This window comes from Oncorhynchus gorbuscha, linkage group LG16 (assembly GCF_021184085.1).
Source record: "Oncorhynchus gorbuscha isolate QuinsamMale2020 ecotype Even-year linkage group LG16, OgorEven_v1.0, whole genome shotgun sequence".
Taxonomy (NCBI): Eukaryota; Metazoa; Chordata; class Actinopteri; order Salmoniformes; family Salmonidae; genus Oncorhynchus; species Oncorhynchus gorbuscha.
In genome coordinates, this window is record NC_060188.1 from 26419583 (window position 1) to 26434417 (window position 14835).

The following is a 14835-nucleotide window of genomic DNA, read 5'->3' on the forward strand; positions in this document are numbered from 1 at the left end:
AATTCGGAGCGGTAAATAAAGCATAAAGAACAATTCCACTCGTAATGACGAGAACAGACTGGAGACTCGATCATGAACTGCAGGTTGCCTCGGGAAGGCACTAGACCGTAGCAGACTCAGACACCTGCTCACCACGCAGCAACTGAGGGAAACACAACAGGGCGATACAAAGACACAGCACGGTGAACAATATACAAGGATCCGACAGGGCAGAAACGGAAAACAAGGGGAGAAATAGGGACTCTAATCAGGGGAAAAGATAGGGAACAGGTGTGGGAAGACTAAATGATTGATTAGGGGAATAGGAACAGCTGGGAGCAGGAACGGAACGATAGAGAGAAGAGAGAGAGAGAGGGAGAGAGAAAAAGGGGAACGAACCTAAAAAGACCAGCAGGGGGAAAACGAACAGAAGGAAAAGCAAAATGACAAGACAATATAAGACAAAACATGACAGTACCCCCCCACTCACCGAGCGCCTCCTGGCGCACTCGAGGAGGAATCCTGGCGGCAACGGAGGAAATCATCAATCAGTGAACGGTCCAGCACGTCCCGAGACGGAACCCAACTCCTCTCCTCAGGACCGTAACCCTCCCAATCCACTAAGTATTGGTGACCCCGTCCCCGAGAACGCATGTCCATGATCCTACGTACCTTGTAAATAGGTGCTCTCTCGACAAGGACGGGAGGGGGGGAGGGAAGACGAACGGGGGTGCGAAGAAAGGGCTTGACACAGGAGACATGGAAGACAGGATGGACGCGACGAAGATGTCGCGGAAGAAGCAGTCGCACAGCGACAGGATTGACGACCTGGGAGACACGGAACGGACCAATGAACCGCGGAGTCAACTTACGAGAGGCTGTCGTAAGAGGAAGGTTGCGAGTGGAAAGCCACACTCTCTGGCCGCAACAATACCTAGGACTCTTAATCCTACGTTTATTGGCGGCTCTCACAGTCTGTGCCCTGTAACGGCAAAGTGCAGACCTCACCCTCCTCCAGCGTTGGACAAACGCTTGAGCGGAGGGAACGCTGGACTCGGCAAGCTGGGATGAGAACAGAGGAGGCTGGTAACCCAGACTACTCTGAAACGGAGATAACCCGGTAGCAGACGAAGGAAGCGAGTTGTGAGCGTATTCTGCCCAGGGGAGCTGTTCTGCCCAAGACGCAGGGTTTCTGAAAGAAAGGCTGCGTAGTATGCGACCAATCGTCTGATTGGCCCTCTCTGCTTGACCGTTAGACTGGGGATGAAACCCGGAAGAGAGACTGACGGACGCACCAATCAAACGACAGAACTCCCTCCAAAACTGTGACGTGAATTGCGGACCTCTGTCTGAAATGGCGTCTAACGGGAGGCCATGAATTCTGAACACATTCTCGATGATGATTTGTGCCGTCTCCTTAGCGGAAGGAAGTTTAGCGAGGGGAATGAAATGTGCCGCCTTAGAGAACCTATCGACAACCGTAAGAATCACAGTCTTCCCCGCAGACAAAGGCAGACCGGTAATGAAGTCTAGGGCGATGTGAGACCATGGTCGAGAAGGAATGGGGAGCGGTCTGAGACGACCGGCAGGAGGAGAGTTACCTGACTTAGTCTGCGCGCAGTCCGAACAAGCAGCCACGAAACGGCGCGTGTCACGCTCCTGAGTCGGCCACCAAAAGCGCTGGCGAATAGAAGCAAGAGTGCCTCGAACACCGGGATGACCAGCTAACTTGGCAGAGTGAGCCCACTGAAGAACAGCCAGACGAGTGGAAACAGGAACGAAAAGAAGGTTACTAGGACAAGCGCGCGGCGACGCAGTGTGCGTGAGTGCTTGCTTAACCTGTCTTTCAATTCCCCAGACTGTCAACCCGACAACACGCCCATAAGGAAGAATCCCCTCGGGATCAGTAGAAGCCACAGAAGAACTAAAAAGACGGGATAAGGGATCAGGCTTGGTGTTCTTGCTACCCGGACGGTAAGAAATCACAAACTCGAAACGAGCGAAAAACAACGCCCAACGAGCTTGACGAGCATTAAGTCGTTTGGCAGAACGGATGTACTCAAGGTTCTTATGGTCTGTCCAAACGACAAAAAAAGAACGGTCGCCCCCTCCAACCACTGTCGCCATTCGCCTAGGGCTAAGCGGATGGCGAGCAGTTCGCGGTTACCCACATCATAGTTGCGTTCAGATGGCGACAGGCGATGAGAAAAATAAGCGCAAGGATGAACCTTATCGTCAGACTGGAAGCGCTGGGATAGAATGGCTCCCACGCCTACCTCTGAAGCGTCAACCTCGACAATGAATTGTCTAGTGACGTCAGGAGTAACGAGGATAGGAGCGGACGTAAAACGTTCTTTTAGAAGATCAAAAGCTCCCTGGGCGGAACCGGACCACTTAAAACACGTCTTGACAGAAGTAAGAGCTGTGAGAGGGGCAGCAACTTGACCGAAATTACGAATGAAACGCCGATAGAAATTAGCGAAACCTAGAAAGCGCTGCAACTCGACACGTGACCTTGGAACGGGCCAATCACTGACAGCTTGGACCTTAGCGGAATCCATCTGAATGCCTTCAGCGGAAATAACGGAACCGAGAAAAGTAACGGAGGAGACATGAAAAGAGCACTTCTCAGCCTTCACATAGAGACAATTCTCTAAAAGGCGCTGGAGAACACGTCGAACGTGCTGAACATGAATCTCGAGTGACGGTGAAAAAATCAGGATATCGTCAAGATAGACAAAAACAAAGATGTTCAGCATGTCTCTCAGAACATCATTAACTAATGCCTGAAAAACAGCTGGCGCATTGGCGAGACCAAACGGCAGAACCCGGTACTCAAAATGCCCTAACGGAGTGTTAAACGCCGTTTTCCACTCGTCCCCCTCTCTGATGCGCACGAGATGGTAAGCGTTACGAAGGTCCAACTTAGTAAAGCACCTGGCTCCCTGCAGAATCTCGAAGGCTGATGACATAAGGGGAAGCGGATAACGATTCTTAACCGTTATGTCATTCAGCCCTCGATAATCCACGCAGGGGCGCAGAGTACCGTCCTTTTTCTTAACAAAAAAAAACCCCGCCCCGGCCGGAGAGGAAGAAGGCACTATGGTACCGGCGTCAAGAGACACAGACAAATAATCCTCGAGAGCCTTACGTTCGGGAGCCGACAGAGAGTATAGTCTACCCCGAGGAGGAGTGGTCCCCGGAAGGAGATCAATACTACAATCATACGACCGGTGAGGAGGAAGGGAGTTGGCTCGGGACCGACTGAAGACCGTGCGCAGATCATGATATTCCTCCGGCACTCCTGTCAAATCGCCAGGTTCCTCCTGAGAAGTGGGGACAGAAGAAACGGGAGGGATGGCAGACATTAAACACTTCACATGACAAGAAACGTTCCAGGATAGGATAGAATTACTAGACCAATTAATAGAAGGATTATGACATACTAGCCAGGGATGACCCAAAACAACAGGTGTAAAAGGTGAACGAAAAAGAAAAAAAGAAATAGTCTCACTGTGGTTACCAGATACTGTGAGGGTTAAAGGTAGTGTCTCAAATCTGATACTGGGAAGATGACTACCATCTAAGGCGAACATGGGCGTAGGCTTGTCTAACTCTCTGAAAGGAATGTCATGTTTCCGAGCCCATGCTTCGTCCATGAAACAACCCTCAGCCCCAGAGTCTATCAAGGCACTGCATGTAGCACCCGAACCGGTCCAGCGTAGATGGACCGACAAAGTAGTACAGGATCTAGATGGAGAGACCTGAGTAGTAGCGCTCACCAGTAGCCCTCCGCTTACTGATGAGCTCTGGCTTTTACTGGACATGAATTGACAAAATGTCCAGCAAGTCCGCAATAGAGGCACAGGCGGTTGGTGATCCTCCGTTCCCTCTCCTTAGTCGAGATGCGAATACCTCCCAGCTGCATGGGCTCAGTCTCTGAGCCAGAGGAGGGAGATGGTTGCGATGCGGAGCAGGGAAACACCGTTGACGCGAGCTCTCTTCCACGAGCCTGGTGACGAAGATCTACCCGTCGTTCTATGCGGATGGCGAGAGCAATCATAGAGTCCACACTTGAAGGAACCTCCCGGGAGAGAATCTCATCTTTAACCACTGCGTGGAGTCCCTCCAGAAAACGAGCGAGCAGCGCCGGCTCGTTCCAGTCACTAGAGGCAGCAAGAGTGCGAAACTCAATAGAGTAATCCGTTATGGATCGATCACCTTGGCATAGGGAAGCCAGGGCCCTAGAAGCCTCCCTACCAAAAACTGAACGGTCAAAAACCCGAATCATCTCCTCTTTAATGTTCTGGTAATTGTTAGAGCAATCAGCCCTTGCCTCCCAGATAGCTGTGCCCCACTCTCGAGCCCGGCCAGTAAGGAGTGAAATGACGTAAGCAACCCGAGCTCTCTCTCTAGAGTATGTGTTGGGTTGGAGAGAGAACACAATATCACACTGGGTGAGAAAGGAGCGGCACTCCGTGGGCTGCCCGGAGTAGCAAGGTGGGTTATTAACCCTAGGTTCCGGAGGCTCGACAGACCAGGAAGTAACAGGTGGCACGAGACGAAGACTCTGGAACTGTCCAGAGAGGTCGGAAACCTGAGCGGCCAGGTTCTCCACGGCATGGCGAGCAGCAGACAATTCCTGCTCGTGTCTGCCGAGCATGGCTCCTTGGATCTCGACGGCAGTGTTACGAGCGTCTGTAGTCGCTGGGTCCATTCTGGTCGGATCCTTCTGTTATGCAGGTGAATGAGGACCCAAAAGCGACTTGGCGAAAACAGAGTCTTTAATCCAGTAAAGTAAATATTCAATACTCCTAGACAATTCGGAGCGGTAAATAAAGCATAAAGAACAATTCCACTCGTAATGACGAGAACAGACTGGAGACTCGATCATGAACTGCAGGTTGCCTCGGGAAGGCACTAGACCGTAGCAGACTCAGACACCTGCTCACCACGCAGCAACTGAGGGAAACACGACACGACAGGGCGATACAAAGACACAGCACGGTGAACAATATACAAGGATCCGACAGGGCAGAAATGGAAAACAAGGGGAGAAATAGGGACTCTAATCAGGGGAAAAGATAGGGAACAGGTGTGGGAAGACTAAATGATTGATTAGGGGAATAGGAACAGCTGGGAGCAGGAACGGAACGATAGAGAGAAGAGAGAGAGAGAGGGAGAGAGAAAAAGGGGAACGAACCTAAAAAGACCAGCAGGGGGAAAACGAACAGAAGGAAAAGCAAAATGACAAGACAATATAAGACAAAACATGACAGTTTGTCTATGATTTTCTATTTCTGTATTGTGACCTGTTGTCTACGTGGAAAATACATTGGATTTGAAAAAAGTCGTCAGCGTAAACTGTTGTTTTGAAGGTGAAATTTCAACCACAGGATTATGTGGTCATGGTAAATATGTTTAATTTACACCTTTGAAACAACGTCATCTTCGACGTAATATGCACTATAAGATAGAAAGCAGTAGTCCGGGCAGCACCTCCTACTGGAGAGCACCTTAGAGGCTGCTGTCCTATGTTCATGGACTTGAAATCACTGGCCACTTTAACCAACACTAACCAACACTAGTCACTTAAATAATGTTTACATATTTTGCATTACTCATCTTATATGTATTCTATACTTTTCTACTGTATCTTAGTCTATGCCACTCTGATGTTGCTCGTCCATATATTTATACATTCTTAATTCCATTTTACTTTAGATTGGTGTGTATTGTTGTGAAACTGTTAGATATTACTGCACTGTTGGAGCTAGAAACACAAGCATTTCGCTACATCCGCACTAACATCTGCACGTGACCAATAACATCGGATTTGATCTGATCTACAGCTGTCTCGTAGTTCTCCCATCCAGTGTTTTAACCAAGCCCAACACTGCTTAGCTTTAATATTTGTCACTGTCTATTACCAATGTGCTAGTAATAAATATGTTAGATTCACTTCTCCATTCAACCAAAAAATAAAAGTTAAAGAATAAAGATTAAGTCAAATCACACTGTATTTCGATTGTTGGTTGAAAGGAAGAAGGGAATCCAACATATTAATGGTTAATTCATTTGTAGACAAGCTGGAATTAAAGCCAGGCTCAGTGGCACCGATGGGGCTGTCCATGCAGAAGATACATCTCCTTAAAAAGATTATATTTGGTTGCATTGTCTACCAAACACGATTCAACATTACTTTTGTAAGACAGCAAATAGCCCAATGTGAAGGCTATCTTACCAACTAATCTGACAATATTTCTTCAACCTTAAAATGAGTGGCCACATTTTGAGGTTACTGGAACAATACATGTCTTCTTATGTAATCATAGAACGCGTGTATGTTCAGGTTTGCAGGTCTGTGGAAATCTTCACAACTGCTATAATAATCTGCATAGACTCTCAAACAGCATTGATCCCTTGCACCATGTCCTCTCAACTAACTGCAATCCAGGTCATTTGGTCATGTTTTTAGATCAAACACAGTGATAACACATTCATTTGTTGTAGAAATAAACAAAACATCTAACATTGTATTCCCATTTGAATTTGAATGTGCTTTTAAATGGTTGAAAGCGCAGTGATCACAAATATGAGTGACAACTAAACCAAATATAAGACATTGATCTTTTCATTGGAATTTGGTTGTACCTTTTGGGGCCGGGGACCCCTTTTGTGTTAGCAAATTCATCAGAGACCCGTTCGTAATCAGAACACAACTGGAATGCGTTAACATCAGCCTACAAAAGGTTTTACTATGACGTCTGCAGTACATGGCTGGATGAACCAAGTCCCGGGCCCAGGGAAAGAACATTTCAAATGTTCAGCAGTTTTCAATCTAATATCCTGTCATTCTACACATGTTGTCATGGGACAGATGTTTATTTTTTTACTGTTGCAGCTCTAAAGCTAATATCCTGCAATTCAACACAGAGAGACAACTTTGCAGTTTTAAATTACAGTGCATTTATGTCAAATAAAAACAATTTGGGGGGGGGGGATAGTATTGAATAGAAAAATGTACAAAAGGTGGAGTACCGTGGATACCAATAACACTGTGAGTCTCCCAGGTCTATGTTGCCCAGTATTAAGAACATACATTGTAAGCATTTCACTGTTAGTCTGCACCTGTTGTTTACGAAGCACGTGACAAATACAATTGGATTTGATTTGATTGATTCCTAATTTTACATTGTGTTGTTTTACATATGTTTAACATATTCCACAGATCCTTGGCCAAAAGTCATTTCATCTGTTGTTAGTAATATTCCCCCCCAAAAATTAGGTTAAAAAAAAGAACCTCTGTTTTATCTGTTAATCTGTTAATCTGTTTCAAAATAATATTGATAACACATTGAAAATTCAACAAACCTTTGGCTGTCTTTTTGAGTGGGTGAAAATAGGTTGGAATCTCATTAATCAACGTATTAAATATTACCCAATTGTGTGCCCAGTGAGGAGACTTGTCATGAACTTCTCTGTTTGACTTTCCAGGCTTCCATCCTTATAGTACTGTACTATTCATCTGACCTGAATGCATGTATCCAAAACAACTTACCACAGCTAGTTTGCAAACTGTTTTCTGCTTGATCTATTTAGACTGTGGGAGACTGTGTTCGCGAGTCAATGCACTGTGAGTGTTGTTGCCAAACCTTCACAGTGGGGTTCTACCTGGAATTAAAACTACAGAACAGAAGGCCCTGTTCTCCTTGACCCTCTCTCTGCATTCCTTCCATGGTCAAATTAATGAACCTTGTACTGTAGCTTAAGAATGTCAGTGTTGACAGAATGAGAGAGCCGTCTGCAGCGTACTGTGAGCACCCAGTTAGAGTGGGTAGCAGGTTACCCATTGGGACAGAGAGTGTACATATAGTCATTTTAGGGAAGTCAGTTAAGAACAAATTCTTATTTACAATGACAGCCTACTGGGAACAGTGGTTTAACTACCTTGTTCAGGGGCAGAACAACGGAGAATTACCTTGTCAGCTCAGAGATTCGATCCAGCAACCTTTCGGTTACTGGCCCAACACTCTAACCACTAGGCTGCCTGCCGCCTCAGGAAGCCTAAGGGGAGTGAGCTCCAGTCTACCTGCCACTGGTCTAGAGAGGCTGGAGAGAGGAGGGGCAAGAGGTGGGCAAAGAGGGGGAGAGAGGAGGGGCAAGAGGTGGGCAAAGAGGGGGAGAGAGGAGGGGCAAGAGGTGGGCAAAGAGGGGGAGAGAGGAGGGCAGTAATACCTACTATAGGGCCCTCACTGGAAACATTTTGTATCAATTAGTCGCAGGTTTTATTTCTACATATTTTTGTTTGCAGATATGCAAACGTGAATTTATGCTCACAGACTTGTTTGCTTGAGTGACGTAGTTTTGCATCAAACTACTGTTCTGCAGTGAATAGCCACAGGCACATGCATATTGATTGGCAAACTATGTTTATCAACCATGTACTAAGTACAATGTATGTAATGACTAAAGTAGAGTTCAGAGTGATGCTGATTACTGATTACTGATACTGATTTCTCTCGGGGGTTGCTCTGTTAAGTGGGCTAAATCAGGGTCACACAGAGAGTTTATATATATATATATATATATATATATATTTACATTTACATTACATTACATTTAAGTCATTTAGCAGACGCTCTTATCCAGAGCGACTTACAAATTGGTGCATTCACCTTATGACATCCAGTGGGACAGTCACTTAACAATAGTGCATCTAAAACTTAGGGGGGTGAGAGGGATTACTTATCCTATCCTAGGTATTCCTTAAAGAGGTGGGGTTTCAGGTGTCTCCGGAAGGTGGTGATTGACTCCGCTGTCCTGGCGTCGTGAGGGAGTTTGTTCCACCATTGGGGGGCCATATATATATATATATAGTTTAAATGTGAGTTTGCATCCCAATATTACACTTTACAAACATCACAGAAGACTGAAATATAACAAAACCATTTGACATAGAAACACAGGAGTTTTTGTTGAAAAAAAAAATACTAATAACTAATAATAACATTGCACCCATGAGGCCACTAGAGGTCGCTTTGGTCAATCGACTGCAGAAAAGGGATCTATGTGACATAATTGGATGTCTTCTGTTCTGATGATCTCTTGTTGACCCCTAAACTCTGACCCCTGGCCTACCCCAACAGTACTCAGACTTGACTCCTTGCCTGGAGTCAAATTAGGAGAACAGGACACATTACAAGCGCTGATGAGATGGCTTACACCCAAAAAAAACAAATACCCGATTCTCTTCTTCTCTCTCGTGCGTGTCTAGATCCGGCGCCGGCGGCCTACACCTGCAACACTGTTCAGAGTGGCAGACCAGTGTTCCCCTGAGGATGATCAGTCCACCCATCAGGTAACAGAGCACCCCTAGTGCCTCAGAGGATAACTGCATGTCACCCTATAGTCATGTGAATGGTTGCGTTATTTCAAAACTGTAGGCTACATTCAACTTGTTCTTCCTTCCACAGTGGATTGTAGGAGAGAATGGGGTACTCAAGCCCAAGCGAGTCAACCCAAATGTGTATCAGCCACCATCCCTGAAAGGTAAGAGTATAACTGACTGAGTAAGTAGTGTATGCATGTCCTCTGTGTGGTGAATTCTCCCTGTGTCGATACTGTGTTTACCTTGCTTTACCGTTCTGTTGCCTCCTGATTATGTTCTTTGTGAAATGGGGGCAGTGGGGTAAGATACACGTGACAAAATAATTAATACAAGTCATGTCAATCAGTTGGAGTATCTTTATAAGACTAGGTACTATACTGTATACACGTGCAAGAGGGATTTCTTCTATGGAACTATATACACATGTTTTGCTTCTATGCACATATATATATATAGAGAGAGAGACAGCTGTGAGTCACTGAGTGTGAGTCTGTGCAGCTCTGGATCATCCAGGATTACCAAAGGAGCATATACAGACAGACAGACAGACAGACAGACAGACAGACAGACAGACAGACAGACAGACAGACAGACAGACAGACAGACAGACAGACAGACAGACAGACAGACAGACAGACAGACAGACAGACAGACAGACAGACAGACAGACAGACAGACAGACAGACAGACAGACAGACAGACAGACAGACAGACAGACAGACAGACAGACAGACAGACAGACAGACAGACAGACAGACAGACAGACAGACAGACAGACAGACAGACAGACAGACAGACAGACAGACAGACAGACAGACAGAGCTAGTAAAACCAGAAATAATTATATTTGGAGGCTTGTCAGTAGATGTTAATTAAAGAATTAAAGGGGGATTATTATATGCGTGTAGAGTGTTATTATAATAACCCAGTCTGTGTTCCTGTATCAGTATTCGATTCTCCATTAGCTGAGAGAGAGAGACACCCCAAGGTGACTTAGACCGAGTGGGATTAAGACAGATCAGGATGAGTCAACATTTTTTAGAGAGCAAAAGAACAGAGGACCAGACACGAGAAATGAAAGGATAAAAACAAATGCAGGAAAGAGTAAAGACGTGTATATATAGGACACACATGTATTATACCAGTCCATTACTACAACACATGAAAGTGCTGGCTATTCTGCCTTTAAATTTGTCTGTATGTCTGTCTGTCTTGCTGGGTGATTGGCTGGCTGCTTATCTGTCTGTCTGGCATGCATCTGAAAGCCCATATGACGCATGGTAACGTTGACAGTGTTGAAGCCTGGTAAACCCAAAACAACCTATCCCTCTCTCCCTTTGTCCCTGTGTGTGTTCCGGTGTATCATGTGTATGTGTGCGTCCAGCCGTTCAGAAGATGGCTGAGGCACACATGCAGAACCTGGGTGTCTACCCCCCCTTGGAAGACCCCTTTGAGGGGGAGGAGTACGACGACTACCCCTGTCATGAGGAGAGGGAGGAGAGATTCCCCACCAAAGCTGCTGGTGAGATAGGGATTTCATACACTGTCAACTAGTAACACACTATATACACTCACTCATATAATCACATTGATGCTTTGGCCAATGGTGTAACCGGCTTACATGTTTAGCTGTGTGTATAGCCATTGTTATTCAGTGCCCACTTTTAAGTCAAATGGGATGAACGTTGCACTATGCCATGTTCAAAACAGCTGGGCCTCAGATAAACTCTCCTCTGCGACAAGTAGCAGTGGTATTATATTAGCATCACTCCACCAAATCTATCAGAGAGCACAGCAGACCTCCCTGTGCCAGTCAGGGGGCCAGAGATGCTTAGCCACGGCTAACAGTCTATCTGCTTTCTCTTTGGCATCAGTACTGATGCTGGGCTACCAGCCCAGATGGCAGAGCTTCCGAGTGAAATCCCTCCTGTAGCATCGTTAAACGCTGTTTCATTGGATATTACTGTCATTGTTTTTCTGTAAATCTGTCGTTTTGAAAGCCAAACACGGCTGCAGAGTGGCTGTAGTGTCACACATCACTAGACAGGGACTCTTAAAGATACATTGAAGTAGGGTGTGATTATCCTCACTAGAGCAATTGCCTAATTAGGCCTGCATACACATGCACATTTATACAGAAGACACTTTCATATGTACTGGTATGATTCAGACCTTTATACCATGTTCCACACATATGTATTTCTACACACACACTCACAGGAGGCACATGTCTGACCATTAAATGACAGGTAGAAAGAACCAGATTACCATAGACTGGTTTGGGAGTAGAGTTATTATGATGTCCCATAAATTGAGTAACCTCTTTTCCCTAGTGCTGTTTGTTTACCTTCCCTGCATGTCTTTTCTGAAACATCAAAATCCACAAATCGAAGTATTCATCAAGCTTACTTGTGTAAAAGGTTAGTGGTTTGATTGGAAGGAGACCAGTGAGTGCTGCTGTTCTTTGACATCACCTCTTGTCTCCTTAGACCCCCAAGCGACCAGCACCACAGACCAATCAGAGAAGCCGGAGGAAGAGGAGGAAGAGAAAGAGAAAGAAGAGGAAAAGACGGAAGAAAAGACAGAGGAGAAGGCAAAGAAAGTGCGCAAAAGTGTAAAGTTTTAACACTAAACAAACAAAAATGAAGGGAGAGATGGATGGTTGCAGATGTGTGAGTGATCGAGTGAATGAATGAGTGGTTTAACGTGTGAACGACTGAGTGAATGAATGAGTGGTTTAATGTGTGAACGACTGAGTGAATGAATGAGTGGTTTAATGTGTGAACGACTGAGTGAATGAATGAGTGGTTTAATGTGTGAACGACTGAGTGAATGAATGAGTGGTTTAATGTGTGAACGACTGAGTGAATGAATGAGTGGTTTAATGTGTGAACGACTGAGTGAATGAATGAGTGGTTTAATGTGTGAACGACTGAGTGAATGAATGAGTGGTTTAATGTGTGAACGACTGAGTGAATGAATGAGTGGTTTAATGTGTGAACGACTGAGTGAATGAATGAGTGGTTTAATGTGTGAACGACTGAGTGAATGAATGAGTGGTTTAATGTGTGAACGACTGAGTGATGAATGAGTGGTTTAACGTGTGAACGACTGAGTGAATGAATGAGTGGTTTAATGTGTGAACGACTGAGTGAATGAATGAGTGGTTTAATGTGTGAACGACTGAGTGAATGAATGAGTGGTTTAACGTGTGAACGACTGAGTGAATGAATGAGTGGTTTAATGTGTGACTGAGTGAATTGAGTGGTTTAATGTGTGAACGACTGAAATGAATGAAATGAACTGAAATGAATGAGTGGTTTAATGTGTGAGGACTGAGTGAATGAATGAGTGGTTTAATGTGTGAACGACTGAGTGAATGAATGAGTGGTTTAATGTGTGAACAAAATGAATGAGTGGTTTAATGTGTGAACGACTGAGTGAATGAATGAGTGGTTTAATGTGTGAACGACTGAGTGAATGAATGAGTGGTTTAATGTGTGAACGACTGAGTGAATGAATGAGTGGTTTAATGTGTGAACGACTGAGTGAATGAATGAGTGGTTTAATGTGTGAACGACTGAGTGAATGAATGAGTGGTTTAATGTGTGAACGACTGAGTGAATGAATGAGTGGTTTAATGTGTGAACGACTGAGTGAATGAATGAGTGGTTTAATGTGTGAACGACTGAGTGAATGAATGAGTGGTTTAATGAACGACTGAAATGAATGAACGACTGAGTGAATGAATGAGTGGTTTAATGTGTGAACGACTGAGTGAATGAATGAGTGGTTTAACGTGTGAACGACTGAGTGAATGAATGAGTGGTTTAACGTGTGAACGACTGAGTGAATGAATGAGTGGTTTAATGTGTGAACGACTGAGTGAATGAATGAGTGGTTTAATGTGTGAACGACTGAGTGAATGAATGAGTGGTTTAATGTGTGAACGACTGAGTGAATGAATGAGTGGTTTAATGTGTGAACGACTGAGTGAATGAATGAGTGGTTTAATGTGTGAACTTGTGAGTGAGAAAGAGAGCTTCTAAGTTTGAATGGTGCATTTTCAAATTAAATGAATGAATGACTGAATGAATGTAGGCACTGTTAGCAAATCTGAGCAAAAAAAATGTACATTATTCTAGAAGGGGAGAAGGAGAGGGAGAGGGGGGAGAGAGAGTGTGTAATAGATATTGCCCTTGTGAAGAGGTGAGGAGTGGCTCCTTAGAACTAATGAGACTAGTGGATAGGGCAAGGTCACCAACGTAACTGTGACCTTGAGGTCCCGCACTGCAACGCTAGTCTTCTCTTCCATGTCAGGGGAACCATTCATTCACTTCTTAATTTCTAGCTTTGCTCTTTAATGTTACAGAGCAATGGAATAATGGCTAGAAATAATAACTACACATGACACTCAAAATAACTGTAAACGGACAAATGCTGATGAACAGCTCCAGTATAGAGCACACACACACACACACACACACACACACACACACACACACACACACACACACACACACACACACACACACACACACACACACACACACACACACACACACACACACACACACACACACACACACACACATACATACATACATACATACATACATACATACATACATACACACACATACATACATACATACATACATACATACATACATACATACATACATACATACATACATACACAGACAGAGGAGATATCATTAGTCTCTGACTAGCATCTCTGACTATTGGTCCAGACTATATTCTAAAGCTGCTCCATTACTGTGCAGATATGATAATACAGACTCCTAAATCACAAAGACCTTTATTATGTGTATCAAATTTCACTCTGGCCTAGATTGGATATCTCTGCAGCCTAATCATATTGAGATCTTGTTCTTGGAAGAAGTGAGCAGCTGCTGCCATCTTGTGGCAAGATAGGGGATGTAGAATAACCAGAGAGTATATATCGACATGGATTTACATACAATAAACTGTGCACGGCATAGGCCTTCAGATAATATGCATCTATATAATTGAAATGATCTAGATTTGTAATGCATTTGAAACATGTATTTGTGATTCATTTGAAGTTTTTTTGGTGCCCATCAAAGCTATTTGTGTCAATGATGTACTCGGGTGTATGTGAGGATGCCATGCTTTTGTAAAAGTAGTCCAATTTAGTTTTTTTGTGAGAAAAAAACATGTATTAATTTTGTATACAGAATCAGATTCTTATTGTTTGTTTGTTTAAATCATTTCCTGTGTAAAGACCTATTAATCAACTTAGCTGTATATGGTCTCTCTCTGTTGAATAATTGTCACAATGTTTAGTAACCTTTCAGTCATGACTTGGATAACTGTGTTTTTCATATTCTCATGAAAAACAATACAGACAATACAATACATAGTGACGCTCTTTCTCTCTCTCTCTTCCTGCTGAAATGGAATGACTCATTTGAATATAA

General features: G+C 44.3%; 1 protein-coding gene across 1 annotated transcript in view; it reads left to right on the forward strand.

Annotated features, from left to right (window-relative positions):
- The window catches only part of ppp1r1b (protein phosphatase 1, regulatory (inhibitor) subunit 1B), a 37742-nt gene extending 25288 nt beyond the window's left edge, over positions 1-12454 (forward strand). The window contains exons 2-5 of the mRNA XM_046307062.1: positions 9257-9340; positions 9456-9531; positions 10755-10892; positions 11860-12454. Of these exons, the coding sequence (XP_046163018.1) occupies positions 9257-9340; positions 9456-9531; positions 10755-10892; positions 11860-11996 (435 nt within the window). The 3' untranslated portion in view covers positions 11997-12454. The remainder of the gene's footprint in view (positions 1-9256; positions 9341-9455; positions 9532-10754; positions 10893-11859) is intronic.
- Positions 12455-14835: the final 2381 nt, after the last annotated feature.